The sequence below is a fragment of the Aethalodelphis obliquidens genome, unplaced genomic scaffold (assembly GCF_003676395.1).
Source record: "Aethalodelphis obliquidens isolate GAN/ISIS:26980383/991018 unplaced genomic scaffold, ASM367639v1 scaffold14, whole genome shotgun sequence".
NCBI lineage: Eukaryota > Metazoa > Chordata > Mammalia > Artiodactyla > Delphinidae > Aethalodelphis > Aethalodelphis obliquidens.
The window spans coordinates 22,113,959-22,127,468 of NW_020837958.1; the positions used below are offsets into that span (position 1 = coordinate 22,113,959).

The 13,510-nt window shown below is 35.9% G+C and overlaps 1 protein-coding gene across 2 annotated transcripts in view; it reads right to left on the reverse strand.

The window, feature by feature from the left end:
- The window catches only part of LUZP2 (leucine zipper protein 2), a 443,219-nt gene that overhangs the window by 28,971 nt on the left and 400,738 nt on the right, over positions 1-13,510 (reverse strand). For both annotated transcript variants that reach the window (XM_027115163.1, XM_027115162.1), the window contains exon 9: positions 12,021-12,188. In XM_027115163.1, coding sequence (XP_026970964.1) covers positions 12,021-12,188 — 168 coding nt within the window. The remainder of the gene's footprint in view (positions 1-12,020; positions 12,189-13,510) is intronic.

Here is a 13,510-nt window from a genome sequence, read left to right on the forward strand (position 1 = left end):
CTAATCATAGTCTTTGGTTCAATTTCTCAACATCTCACAAATAATTGGCAAAAGCCAGGATTTACAATTGGCCTGTTGAATTCCAAATTCTGTGCATTGGTCTATTGAATTCCAAATTCTGTGCTCTCACACACATGATTCTTGGCACTGGGTATCTGACATTTAGCCACAGATTGCAACACAGGTTTCCAGGACAGTGATGTTAAAGAAAGAAGCTAGCAAATTCAGGGTGCCCACCTAATAGAGCTTGTTAGTGCCTGAAAAGGACCATTGGAAAGAAGCATAAGCCTGCCTCTGAAAAAGCTTGTTTAGCTTCTCTCTACATGCACTATGATGCTATTTAGACAGAACAGATTAGAATGTAACCCTAGTTAGCTTTAGCACACTGGAAATTAGTAAATTCTAGGTGAGTTTAATCCTATAGTAAATTAAATTGACTTGAATACACATAAATTTACTACCCTTCTTTAGAGTTTATTTTTAATTTTACTCTATCATTTTCAGTATAATGATTACTTTTATTTTGCTATATTTTGTTTAAAGCAGCACTTTGTTTCATTGGCTCTCCTGTTTTCTAACTTCATCTCTCTTAAGGAAGTCCTTCTCTGCCCACCAAGATTGGAAAACATTGCAGGACACTAACAGGAGTGTTACAGAGGGAATTTAGAAATTGGAGCTAGCGTGCACGTGAGAGGAGGCGGATAAGGTTTTCCAAGGCATCTGGGACAAAAGGCTTCTCCAGAGTCAGTAAGGACCTAATTTTCACTGGTAAACTGCAGGCCATGGGGTATATCACCGTTTTTGAACTCCCCTCCATAAATCAAAATTTATCCACACCTTCATTCATCGTCACCAACTTATCTCCCCACTCAGAAGTTGGTATGTCCCTACTCCTCTCCATGTCCAACTCTTCACCTTGTGATCATATTTATATTCCTTGATGCTTCTTCTGGAATTTTAAATCCTTATTACATATCTCTAAGTTTTGTCTTCATTACCTTTTTTCATTCTTCCCTTTCTCTCTTACTAAAAAAGTACACAATCCCTTGTCATCCTACTAAGGAGCCCCCCTCCCATTTGTCCACTCTCCTCTTCTTCTCAGCTAAGTTCCTTAACAAAATCATCTAGTCTTCCCACCTTCACTTCTTCACAAATTCCTTCAAATTTCATGTCCTTTGCATTTCTCAAATCCACCCCCACCTCCTTTCCCACTGCTGCTGTCTCATGGCTCTTACCAAGAATATTATTCTCCCAATAATTTTGTTTGCTTCTATTAGCTTGTCCTCCTAATCTTTCTCTCTGTTACTACTGGAATTATCTTCTTAAAATTGTAACCTCATCAGGTTTCCCTTGTTAAAAATCTTCTAGTAGTTTCCCAGTTACTGAAAGATATATAATTAAATGAATGAATAATTTCCAGAGAGGAAAAAAGTATTGTCAACAAAATGATCATAGCAAGTTGATTAAATTCCATATAGATGTCCTTTTCTTCTGCAAGAGTTATAAGGAAATATCTCTTATAGATAGTTTTTTCTTTTTTTTTTTTTTAGGATTAAGATTTTAGTGCATCTAAAGAGACAAAAGAAAGGTTAGATGAGAATATCTAGTGTTAAAGAAAAAATATCCCTTGGATTGATAATCAATGGAGGGGATACTGGGATCTGTCTTACTTATGAACAGCCAACTGGTGATGAGTTGTTGGGTTGAAGGCACCACGAAAGTCATTACTATTTGATGAGCATTCAAGAAATTGTAATGAAAATATAGGAAAAGAAAATGGAACAAGTCATCCGTTGGTTCTTCTACCATTTCTGCCGCGGAACCCAGCCACTCAGGCAGCCAGAGGAGTGGCAGTGGTCCAGCCACCCAGCACACGAAGGCCCCCAGTGCATCCAGCAGGAGCCCTCTTCACCAGGAAGGCCAAGAGGAAGGTCTGGTCTGTCAAAGGGAGTGGTGATCAAGCATCGCAAGAGGAGAGTGTTGATGGTGTCATTTAACCTTCTAATGCAAAAGTGTAGATGCAGCCAAAAAAGGTGGCTGGAACGGATGAATCGTCACCAAAAAAAAGTGCAAAAAAAAGGTAAAGAGGCTCAAGTGGCTAATCACGATAATAAAGAATATTTAGCTGCAGAAAACGGAGAAACTAAATAGGAGAGTCCATCTCCTCTGATGAAGCAGGGAGAAAGACGCCAAGTCTGATTAATAGCATGTATACCATATCATGTCAGTGGTTCCTGTCTCCCTTCTTGGACAATCCAAGAGAATATTTTTATCAATTATTTTTTAAATGCAAGTTTTTTAGTAGCTCTAGAAACATTTTTAAGAAGGAGGGAATCTCACCTTATCACATTTTTTTAAAGTGTAAATGCTTTGTTTTTAAGAGGTGAAATTATTTGCTGGTGTTGTTGTTGTTGTTGGTGGTGGTGATGTTTTTATTTGTTTGTTTTGGTACAACCAGAAAAGAGCAGCATATTGAATACGGGAGGTTTTGATTGTCTTGAGTATTAGTTTAACATCCATAGGTGGGGCAGTAGTTTTTATATCCTATAATACTCAGCATACTAAATGACAATTTGGAGTCACAGTTGTGCATTGAATATGTTTTGAACATTTAAAATTACTTCTATTCTCATGTTTTTTAGTATAGTTGTTTCCTAAAGAAAACTGCTCTTTGATCTTGGCTCTTCCTGTCAGACTTACATGTACTCTGTAACATCTATGGTAGTGGTAGTCCAATTTCCCTAGTAACTTTGTTAATGTGCTATGAAAGATTGAAAATTTGAGTCTGTAGTGTATATTATATTAAACTGTAAATTAGTGAGAGTTACGATATAACAGTGTATCAACATTTGAAGATATTGGTACTTGATATACTCTTAAGAAAAATTTGCATACACATTTCAGGCCAGAAAGTCACTGGAATAACTGTTTAAAAAAGGATTACAACTACATGCCTTTTAAAATTTTGTTACAAACATTAAGAAATGTGTATAACCATTAAAATCTCAATTATAAAAGAAAAAAAAGGAAAATGGAAACTGGTGGTCATTCTTAACATAAAAGATATTCAGTAGTGTTTTCTCTGAATATCAATATGTCTTCCTAGACTTATGTAAATTAACATTTCTACCAAAAATGTTTTATTCTCATTTTATTTCGGAAGGATTAAATGAATTATATCATTTGCTAACATATGTCTTTAAAAGAAGTTCATAGAGGTATCCAACTAATCAATTTCTATAAGTAATATTCTTATTATACATGTACCAAGGATGAAGAATAAATGAAAATCTGGTTTCAGACCATTCCAGCGTGCAAATATGCACACCAATAATAGAAAGAAAGCATCAAAGGGCCCTTGTTGCTTCAATTTTTATATTTACTAGATTAAATATATATCATAATTTACAACGTTAGCTGAAAATATTTATATGCATATATAATATGTATGTTTATATAGTAACATGTGAAATATTATATAATTTTAACTTAGACTTAACTTCCTTGCCACATATATGCCATATCTACTGGGAAGTAATTAAGCAAGCAGTTATGACCTCCTAGGACCAAAAATGAAACCCAAACAAAATTTCTTAGATGTGATGTTATATTTTATACAAATGTTTTAGACTCGTGTTTTCATCTTTATTCTCACAATAATCCTGGACATACAAAGATATAAAACATATATTTTTAGCATGGAAAGAACACAAACTGGTTGGTGTTATAGATAACTAAATGGTTAGCTAAGGACAGAGAGCTGATAGAGAAACAGATCTGTCTAAAATTGAAAACCTTTAGGCTCGTTGGGAAATCTCTTCTAGAAGCAGGAAAGTGGAGGAAAAGGGCAGCCTTACTTCTTCGATTCCTTTCCTACTCCTAGAGTAAGGATTTTAATAGTTTCCAACTTTGGCTGTAAATATAAATAATCTGGGAGCTTTAAATAATCCCCCAAACTAGCCTGTACTTCTGCTGAATTATATTAAAATGTAAGTATTGACATCAGATGTAAATGATGCTTCCAATGATTAAAAAAAATGCAGCCTAGGTTGAGACCCTTTGGTCTATGATGATTTCAGGTGCACTGTTTTGAGAGTCCTTAGAAATTACTTTGCAACAGATTTTTGGCAGAAAAAGTGAAATACAAATCCACCTTGCTCTAAACCTCCGGGAACCAAGCAGAATGCAATTTTCACTTGGATGCCTTCAAGCTCCTGAATAGGGCCACTGTTGCCTGCTGCCCTAAAATGACTTTGGCATTTCTACCAAACTGGAAAAAAAAAAAAAAAATAGCAAATCATCCTTGTCCAATTAAGTTGATGCCATGGTTGTGACCTTTACCAATGTCAACTGCAGCTAAATCCAAGGCAGTGAGTTGCATGGAAAGAAAAACAAAGATAGAAGATGGTGGCTGCCTGGGGTGGGAATGAAATAATGAGCTTTCGTAACACAATTTCATCATTTTTTAAATCTACACTACTTTTCTGAATTGCTTCTCATTTCTGCTCTCTTTCAATTTTCTCCTTTCTTTACAGCATTTACAATTGTGATCACTGACATTAAATGTATTGTGAGGATTCATCCATACTTTTATGCTAAAAAAGCTGTAGTTGTACTTATCTGAATAAATGTGTTCTTACATCTGCACAATAGTTTTTGTTTTAATTAATATCCTACCAGAAACCTTCTTTAAATCTTCTCAAAGTGTTATCCTCATCTCCAGATACAGTACTTATGAATTCATATACTTATTGACTGTTTCTCAGTGTCAGACACTACTACATATGCTAAATGCTATATGTTAATTTTCTTATTTAATCTTCCCAACAGTTCTGTAAGGTTGGTGCTGTTATTGTCTTTATTTTATACATATGGAAGCTTAGTCTCAGAGAAGTTGAGTTGATCAAGATTTCAAAATTAGAAAGTTGTAGAAAAAATATGTTTAGTCTGACTAGTGAATCTTATCTCTCTAGTGAATCTTATCTCTCTCTCTAAATTAATTTTCCTTGTATTTATATTCATTATACACGATTTCTTGGATGTAAATGAAAAGCACAGCCTAATTACATAGGCAGAAGTCCCTCTGGGCCCTCAAGAGTCTTGGCTGGAACACTTGGGACAGAAACACAAGCCTTTTCTATTTTTATAGTTCCCTGTCCTGATGTGATGATTGGTGAGTTTCAGCCCAGGAAGCAGATGGCCCCGTGGTGGGAGGGGAGAACAACTCAGCCATCTCCCTAAGCCATAAGACCTGTGGGAGCCTGGTGCAGGCAGCAGCCACATCCTCTCTCCTGAGGCCCCTGTCCCAGTAGAGGGACCAAGGCAGGGAGGAGCAGAGACCCAGCCAGCTAAGCTTAGGTTCCTCTGCATCCTGTCCTGCAGAGATACCAGCCCTGAGGGGGAAGAGGAGAGAGGAAGGGAGGAGCCTGGCAACTGGCTTTGTCCAGCATTTTTCTCATCTTGTTTAATCCTCCCAGTAAATATGAGCAGTAAATATCATCACACTGGTGTATAGAGTGAATCCTAGCTCTTAAACCCTCTACCATGCAGCTGTAAACACCAACAACATTGCTGTATTAATAATTCATAGTTTTCACCTAAAAGGGTAGACCTCTCAGTAATACATTTCCTGTTCTTCCTCTTACATTTATATAATTTCTAAGTTATATAAAGTCACATTTAATATTTTATAATAAAGTGAATATAATTAAGTAAAACAGTACAATGGATATATAAAAATTATTAGTTTTCCAGAATGTGCCATTAATTGAACAAGATTTTTTAATTAGTTTCCCTTTTCTGGACACTTACTATGCATTTAGCTCCACTACACAAACAGTACAAGTCAAAGATAAATTAATATGTTGATCAAGTATTATTTGTATATTATCAATGATGCCCAGTAGGCCCATCTTAAAGGCTTAACACACACACACACACACACACACACACACACACACAGGAGCATGTCATTCACTGACTCTGGGGGTTAGGAGGACCTTGATTTGTAGTGTTTGCCAATTTCTATAGTATAAATACTACCAACTTCAATCTACCAAGGTGATATCAATGAACATGAAGGTAGACAGAGATACCAGTAGAATACCATTATATGGTATTTCCACTACATGGATCCCAAAGACATAATATCTTCAAGACATAGAATCTTCAGAGATAATAGCATGATATAGTATATTTGATATTTACATTTGCTTTTAGTATGATTTCCTTAATTTTAAGTGTATATAATTAATATTTAATAGTAACTTTAAGAGCTGACTAGTACAAATTCTGAAAATGTAACAGCTAGCTTTTATAAGTGTGTATGAGCCATCTCCAGCAGACCACTGGAGTATTCACCATTCTAAATATATACAATGACATGCATATTCTGCTTTTTTGTACTGGTAAAACAAGCAGGGAAAAGTCATGGTTCTCAGCTCAAATATACAATAAAGAGTAACTCAAAAAAAGATAACGGGAAGGGGTACACTTTTACCATAAGCATTTCATCTATTATACTATACATAAAACCATTTAAATTATTCCTCTTGTCTGGTGTCCTTTGTGGTCCTCATATCTTTTTATTCTACATTGTCTCATCAGGAAATTTAATCTATTTCCAACATTTAGTTGCTGTCTATGGTGATGATGCCAAATCCTTTACCCCCACTCAGATATTGTCCCTCAGTTCCAGATTTAAATGTATAAACACCTATTGGATATGGACACTTGATTGTGTGAAAGGTGTCTAATACTTAGCGTGTTGTAAAACAAACCAATTTGGGTTCTGCCTAAAAAAGCTCCTCTTGTCTTTTGTATTCACGGCGAACGAATGTAAACACTGAGCGTTATTCTTGATTTTCTCTCTTCATGCATCTCACTTAATCACTAGGTCACTGCAGTTCTATGCCTCAATTACATTTGGAATCCCATTTCCACTTCTGCACCATAGATCAGGTCACTGTCATCTGCCTGGATCAGTGAAATTGTCAGTGGTTTGCTTGTTTCTACTCCAGTTAGAGTCATTTTATACAAAATAATTAAATCAGACCTCCTAGCTCATATCTTTGCTCTTTACCTCTCCATTGGAACAGTATTTTATACATAATAAAATATATAATCTTATAACAAAGACATCATCTCATGTGCATTTGGATCCAGGTATCTCCTTAGTCTTTATCTTTAATCAAAGCTATTTGGAATATGGAAATCCGAATACAAACTACGTGACAGACAAGGGATTAGTCTTCAACATTTACAAACAGCTTTTGCAGCTTAATATCACCAAAACAAACAACCCAGTCAAAAAAAAAGACCTAAATAGACATTTCTCCAAAGAAGACATACAGATGGCCAAGAGGCACATGAAAAGATGTTCAACATTGCTAATTATTAGAGAAATGCAAATGAAAACTATTGATACAATGAGATATCACCTTACACCAGTCAGAATGGCTATCGTCAAAAAATCCACACTGGAGAGGGTGTGGAGAGAAGGGAACCCTCCTACACTGCTGGTGGGAATGTAAATTGGTGCAGCCACCATGGAGAACAGTATGGAGGGTCCTTAAGAAACTAAAAATAGCACTACCATAAGATCCTACAATCCCACTCCTGGGCATATACCTGGAGAAAAACATGGTCTGAAATGATACACGCACCCCAATGTTCATTGCAGTGCTGTTACAATAGCAAAGACATGGAAGAAACCTAAATGTCCATCAATAGAAGAATGGATAAAGAAGATGTGGTACATATATATAATAAAATATTACTCAGCCATTAAAAAGAATGAAATAATGCCATTTGCAGCAACATGGATGGACCTAGAAATTGTCATACTGAGTGAAGTAAGTCAGACAGTGAAAGAGAAATAGCATATGATATTGCTAATATGCAGAATCTTTAAAAAATGATACAAATGAACTTATTTACAAAATAGAAACAGATTCACAGACTTAGAGAATGAACTTATGGTTACCAGGGGGGAAGCATGGTGGGGGAAGGATAGTTATGGAGTTTGGGATTGAGATGTACGCACTGCTATGTTTAAAATGGATAACCAACAAGGACCTACTGTATAGCACAGGGAACTCTGCTCAATATTAACATTGTTAATCAACCGTACACCATATAAAAATGAAAATTAAAATAAAAAGTTAAAAAAAAACAAATACAAAAAAATGTCCTGATCTACTACATACCCTTTGCATATTTTCCTTGTTTTCTCTTTACAGAAAATTAGGCTACAATTTCCAAGAGGTCAGGGTTGTGTCCTTTCAAGTTTGTGTCTCCAGTGATGAGCATAGTCCTTACATACAGATGGAAAACAATTTAGCTGAATACTTGGCACTTAATGAGCAATCAATATTTATTTTCTAACTTCTAAGGAAAATGTCCAATGAGAAGATGGACACTGATGTGGATTGAATGTGTCCTCCAAAATCTTATGTTGAAGCCCTGACCTCCAGTGTAATGGTATTGGGAGATGGGGCCTTCTGGAGGTAATTAGATTAAGTCATGAAGGTAGGGCCCTCATGGTGGGATTAGTTCCCTCATAAAGAAGAGAGAGGTAGAGATCCATCTTTCTTTCTGTGCAAACACTCCTAGAGAAGACCATATGAGCACACAGCTAGAAGGCAGCTGTTTACAATCCAGGAAGAGGGCCCTCATAAAGAAATGAACAAGGCAGCACCCTGATCTTGGGCTTCACAGCCTCCAAAACTGTGAGAAATGAAGGTATGTTGTTGAAGTCACCTAGTCCATCACATTTTGTTATAGCAACCTGAGCTAAAACAGAAATGCAGCAAGTGACATTTCAAATGAATTCTCTGGCAACGTTGCTTTGGATACTCAATAACGTAGAGCAAATCCATGAGCTAAGCACAGCCATCTCCCTTAAGGGGAGAGAAGTATGCAGCCATCACTGTATTCAAGGTATGACCAAGAGCCATGCAGAATAAACACTGTGCTCTTAGAACACTGAGAATAGAAAAAATAATTCTAACTAGGAGGGCAAGAAAAAATTCACTTGAATCATAAAGTAGGCATGACAGCAATGGAGAATGCAGTGAAGGAAAGGAGGCTGAAAAACCTGATTGAGTTTCCTCAGCAGAAACTTAAGCTGTAGGACTAAAAGATTATGTAGCAGACATGCTCTAGAATTTAAAAAAATTACCAACATGTAAATTATTTTTTAAGTTTTCATCAATAAATTCTCATAATATTGAACTGCCTACCTAATGAAATTTGTGACTTTTAAAATCCACAGTGAATATATATATAATTTATATGTATACATGTGTATGTACATATGTATTCATATACACACACATGCATGATGCAATAAAAAAATCTGTCTGCATTATCCAATCTTCTGGAAGAGAAAATCAAAATAAAATGTCATTTTGGGGGCTATATTGCTTTTTTCCAAATGTAGGTTGAAAATTGCTTACTTGGATGTGTTTCACAGATTTCAGGAAAAACCATTCAAATACCCCTCTCCTTTCAAAGAAGAGGTGAAAATTTTAAAGAAATGTAGATGAGAATAGCCATATATCATGGAAAATAAGAAAAACTATGATTTGTAATGCTCATGTCATAATGCTCTGAAATAGGCATTGAGGAAACTGAGTCACAGAGAGGTTAAGTGATGTACTCACACACACTCCCAGTCAGCTCCCAGTTAGGTACATAATATCCCTGTGGCTATAATTGGCCAACTCTGAAGACTTAGCAGTTAAATGTCCTCATTTAAAAGTTATGTTTTTGGTATTCAGAGAAAAAATTGTTTCATGACTGAAAAGTTTGCTTCTTTTACATACACCCTTATCACATTTTATTATTCAGGATTTTTCAAATATTATCTGTGAGGTGTCTGCATAGAAATTCAAAACCCAAGTATACATAAAATATAATTTCTACCACTATCGAAAAGATAAAGACTATGAGCAAAACATAAATGCCAGAGAAGCTTTTAATGCTAATCTGTAAAATGAAATGCTCTACAGTACATCAACTTAGATTTATTGAACTTTATCTTAAACATTTTGGATTTCTGTTATTATTTTTTGAAAAATGAGCAATCTCTAAGACACGTGCATCTAAATGCTTCCTGTGTTTTCCTGTGATAAGCCAAGAGAAATAATAAATATTTATTATTTATCTCAATGACAGGACATATGTTTATTAATAGTAAATCAGTTAAAGTAACAATCAGTAATTTCCTCTACACATTCAGGGTCATAAAGAGCCCAGTTTTACTAATGGGCTTAAATAAATGTATTTTGAGTTGGAGACAAGTGTAATGTGCCCATAAAATGACAAAGCTGCTTTTCCCAAAGTCACTGGACTTAATAAGGGTGAATCTTTGCTCCTCCCTTAGACTAACATGAAGTGGAGGCAGTATGTGGCTTCCTGGCAGGTGGGGGAGATTGTGTGGGTAGCTGTGCATTCAACCAATGACCCGTTTCAATAAATTTACCCAGGATTTTTCCTAAACATAAATAAAATACATTATTAATGCAACTTTCTTCCCTGAGTTTGGTTGAATTAAAAAAATACTGTAGACCTAGAGTTTTCAAAGGAGGTTCAGAAAGATATAAAGGAGAAAAATATTGGCCTAAAATTTTTTGAGATCCTTCAGGACGTAATAAAAACCAAGAGAATAATATGAAATGGAAATACATATTTTAAAATGATTTTGACAGAAAAATGGGATTATACAGATTAATGTGTCATCGAGAAATCGACCAGTTACAGACAAAAACAGAACATTAGAAAATGTATTTTGTTTTACTTAACTTTGACTCTTCATCCTGAAAATAGTATTTCCCTAATCTACAATTTGTCCATATCCCCTTTCATCCAAATGTAAGGAATCACAGAAACAAGCAGTAAGAAAGCCCCAGATGTAATGCATCATTAGGTACTTGTAACAGTGGTTCTCAGGGTTTTTTGCCCACGCTCCCCCAGTCCATGGAGATTTGCTTTAGAAGTTGGACTGGTATCTATAACATTTATTTTAATAGCAAGTGATCCTGAGGCACGTAATAAGAGAACCATCACTTTCAAGTATACTGCCTGAAACTAACTCCTTTCTGCAATAGCTATTTCAGTTTACCAAGATTTATTTAAATGTAGAGCCTGCAGATTGAAGGTTCTGATGATTGAAACAAAAGCAGAACTGAAGGCTTCCCTGGTGGCGCAGTGCTTGAGAGTCCGCCTGCCGATGCAGGGGACACGGGTTCGTGCCCCGGTCCGGGAAGATCCCACACGCAGCGGAGCGTGCTGGGCCCGTGAGCCATGGCCGCTGAGCCTGCGCGTCCGGAGCCTGTGCTCCGCAGCGGGAGAGGCCACAGCAGTGAGAGGCCCGCATACCGCAAACAAACAAACAAACAAAAAAACAAAAGCAGAACTGAAAGGCCTCCTTTGTCCTGTCTAAAGTAGGGTGGTGGTAGGGATTTGCAAGGAAGATTTGCTTAAGTCAGTTGATCTCAAAATCCCCTAAGGAGCTCTTAAAAACTAATAATGACTGGAACCAAACCAGAAAGAAGTTGTTTTAACAGGTCCAGGGTGAGTCCCAAGTATTAGGATTTTTTTAAAGACACATCCCAAGTGATTCTAATGTACAGGCAATGTTGAGAACTACAGACTTAATTTCTGAAAAACGTATCCACTTTTGTAAGGATTGTGGTTATACCTTAGGAGAAAGTATTTTCCATATTAGACCTCTGGTGTATACTGGAATGTAATACAATATATTTTCTTTTAACTATTGTAAAATAATAATAATAATAATCCTAAGAAACAGCTGGCTTTCTACTAAAGAAAAGTTGTTTTCCAACATTCTCCAAGTGACTATGAAGACTTTACAAACTGGGTTACTATCTCCCATTTACTTCCTGATTTTTCAATGAATCTGATATATTACTTGGATTCACTTTGATGATAATACAGAATGAAGTAAAGTGAGTACCTTACTCGATTTTACTTTTCAAAGCACAAATAAAGTGTACCTTGCTTCTTGTCCTTGCATCTGCAATCTTCGTGTCATTTGGCATGGATGGAATTGATATCCGAGTTGGACTAGGCTTGAATAGATTCAAAGGGGGAGGAGGTTGATCATGGAAAACAGCTGAGAGGCAGAGTTGTACGGTCTCTTTCATTGCTTTCAGCTGTGACGCCTATGAAAACAAGAGAGATCACAACACAATGTTTACATGTGCTTCTGGTCATCATTTACCTGATTAGATTCTCCCTTTCCTCCTAGCCTACACTTGTTCCCTACACAAACACGTATTAATTTTCAAACGCAATTGCCTAACATAAATTCCATTATGACGTGCCGTTTAATACACACTCAGTCTGTTTTTTAGGAGCTAATGTGTTTCATGATATATTTTGAACACTGGAATTCAGAGACATATCTTACATTTTCCCCTTGAATTGACATGATTTCAATCATGATACTTTGCTGGCAAGGAAATATACTCTAGGGTCACTTTAAAGTGGAACATGTCCTTCTTAGAAACCTGCCATCTTTCTATTAGCAACAACCTTTTTTATTACAAATCACTCCTCTTGTGATGTAGGCTTCTGTGTTTCTCAGATAGGCCTGTACCTCCACTCAATTTCTGATACAACTCTTATTTCCTCTGGGCCCTGTTAAGTGGTAGGAGTTATTTGGATATGATTGTAAGTGACAATATCAACACTTTCTATTAACATAGTATATCATAATATTCTAAGCACTTTCACAAAAAATAACTTTATGCTTTCAAACATCTGTGAAACTGGCATTATTATTTCTCTTTCACTATAAAGGAAACTTTTCTTAATTTTTTAGAAAATTTTATATTGGAGTATAGTTGACTTACAATGTTGTTTTAGTTTCAGGTGTACAGCAAAGTGATTCAGTTATACATATACATATATCCATTCTTTTTTAGATTCTTTCCCCATATAGGTCATTACAGAGTATTGAGTAGTGTTCCCTGTGCTATACAGGAGATCCTTGCTGATTGTCTACTTTATATACAGTAGTGTATATATGTTAATTCCAAACTCCTAATTTATCCCTTCCCCCACCTTTCCCCTTTGGTAACCATAAGTTTGTTTTTTAAGTTTGTGAGTCTGTTTTTATTTTGTAAATAAGTTCATTTTATCATTTTTTTAGATTTCACATATAAGTAATATCATATGGTATTTGTCTTTCTCTCTCTGATTTACTTCACTTAGCATGATAATCTCTAGGTCCATCCACGTTGCTGCAAATGGCATCATTTCATTCTTTTTTTGGCCGAGTAACATTTCATTGTATATATGTACCACATCTCTTTATCCATTCCTATGTCAATGGACTTTTAGGTTGCTTCCATGTCTTGGCTATTGTAAATAGTGCTGCAATGAACACTGGGGTGCATGCATCTTTTTGAATTATGGTTTTCTCAGGATATATGCCCAGGAGTGGGATTGCAGGATATGGTAGTTCTATGTTTAGTTTTTA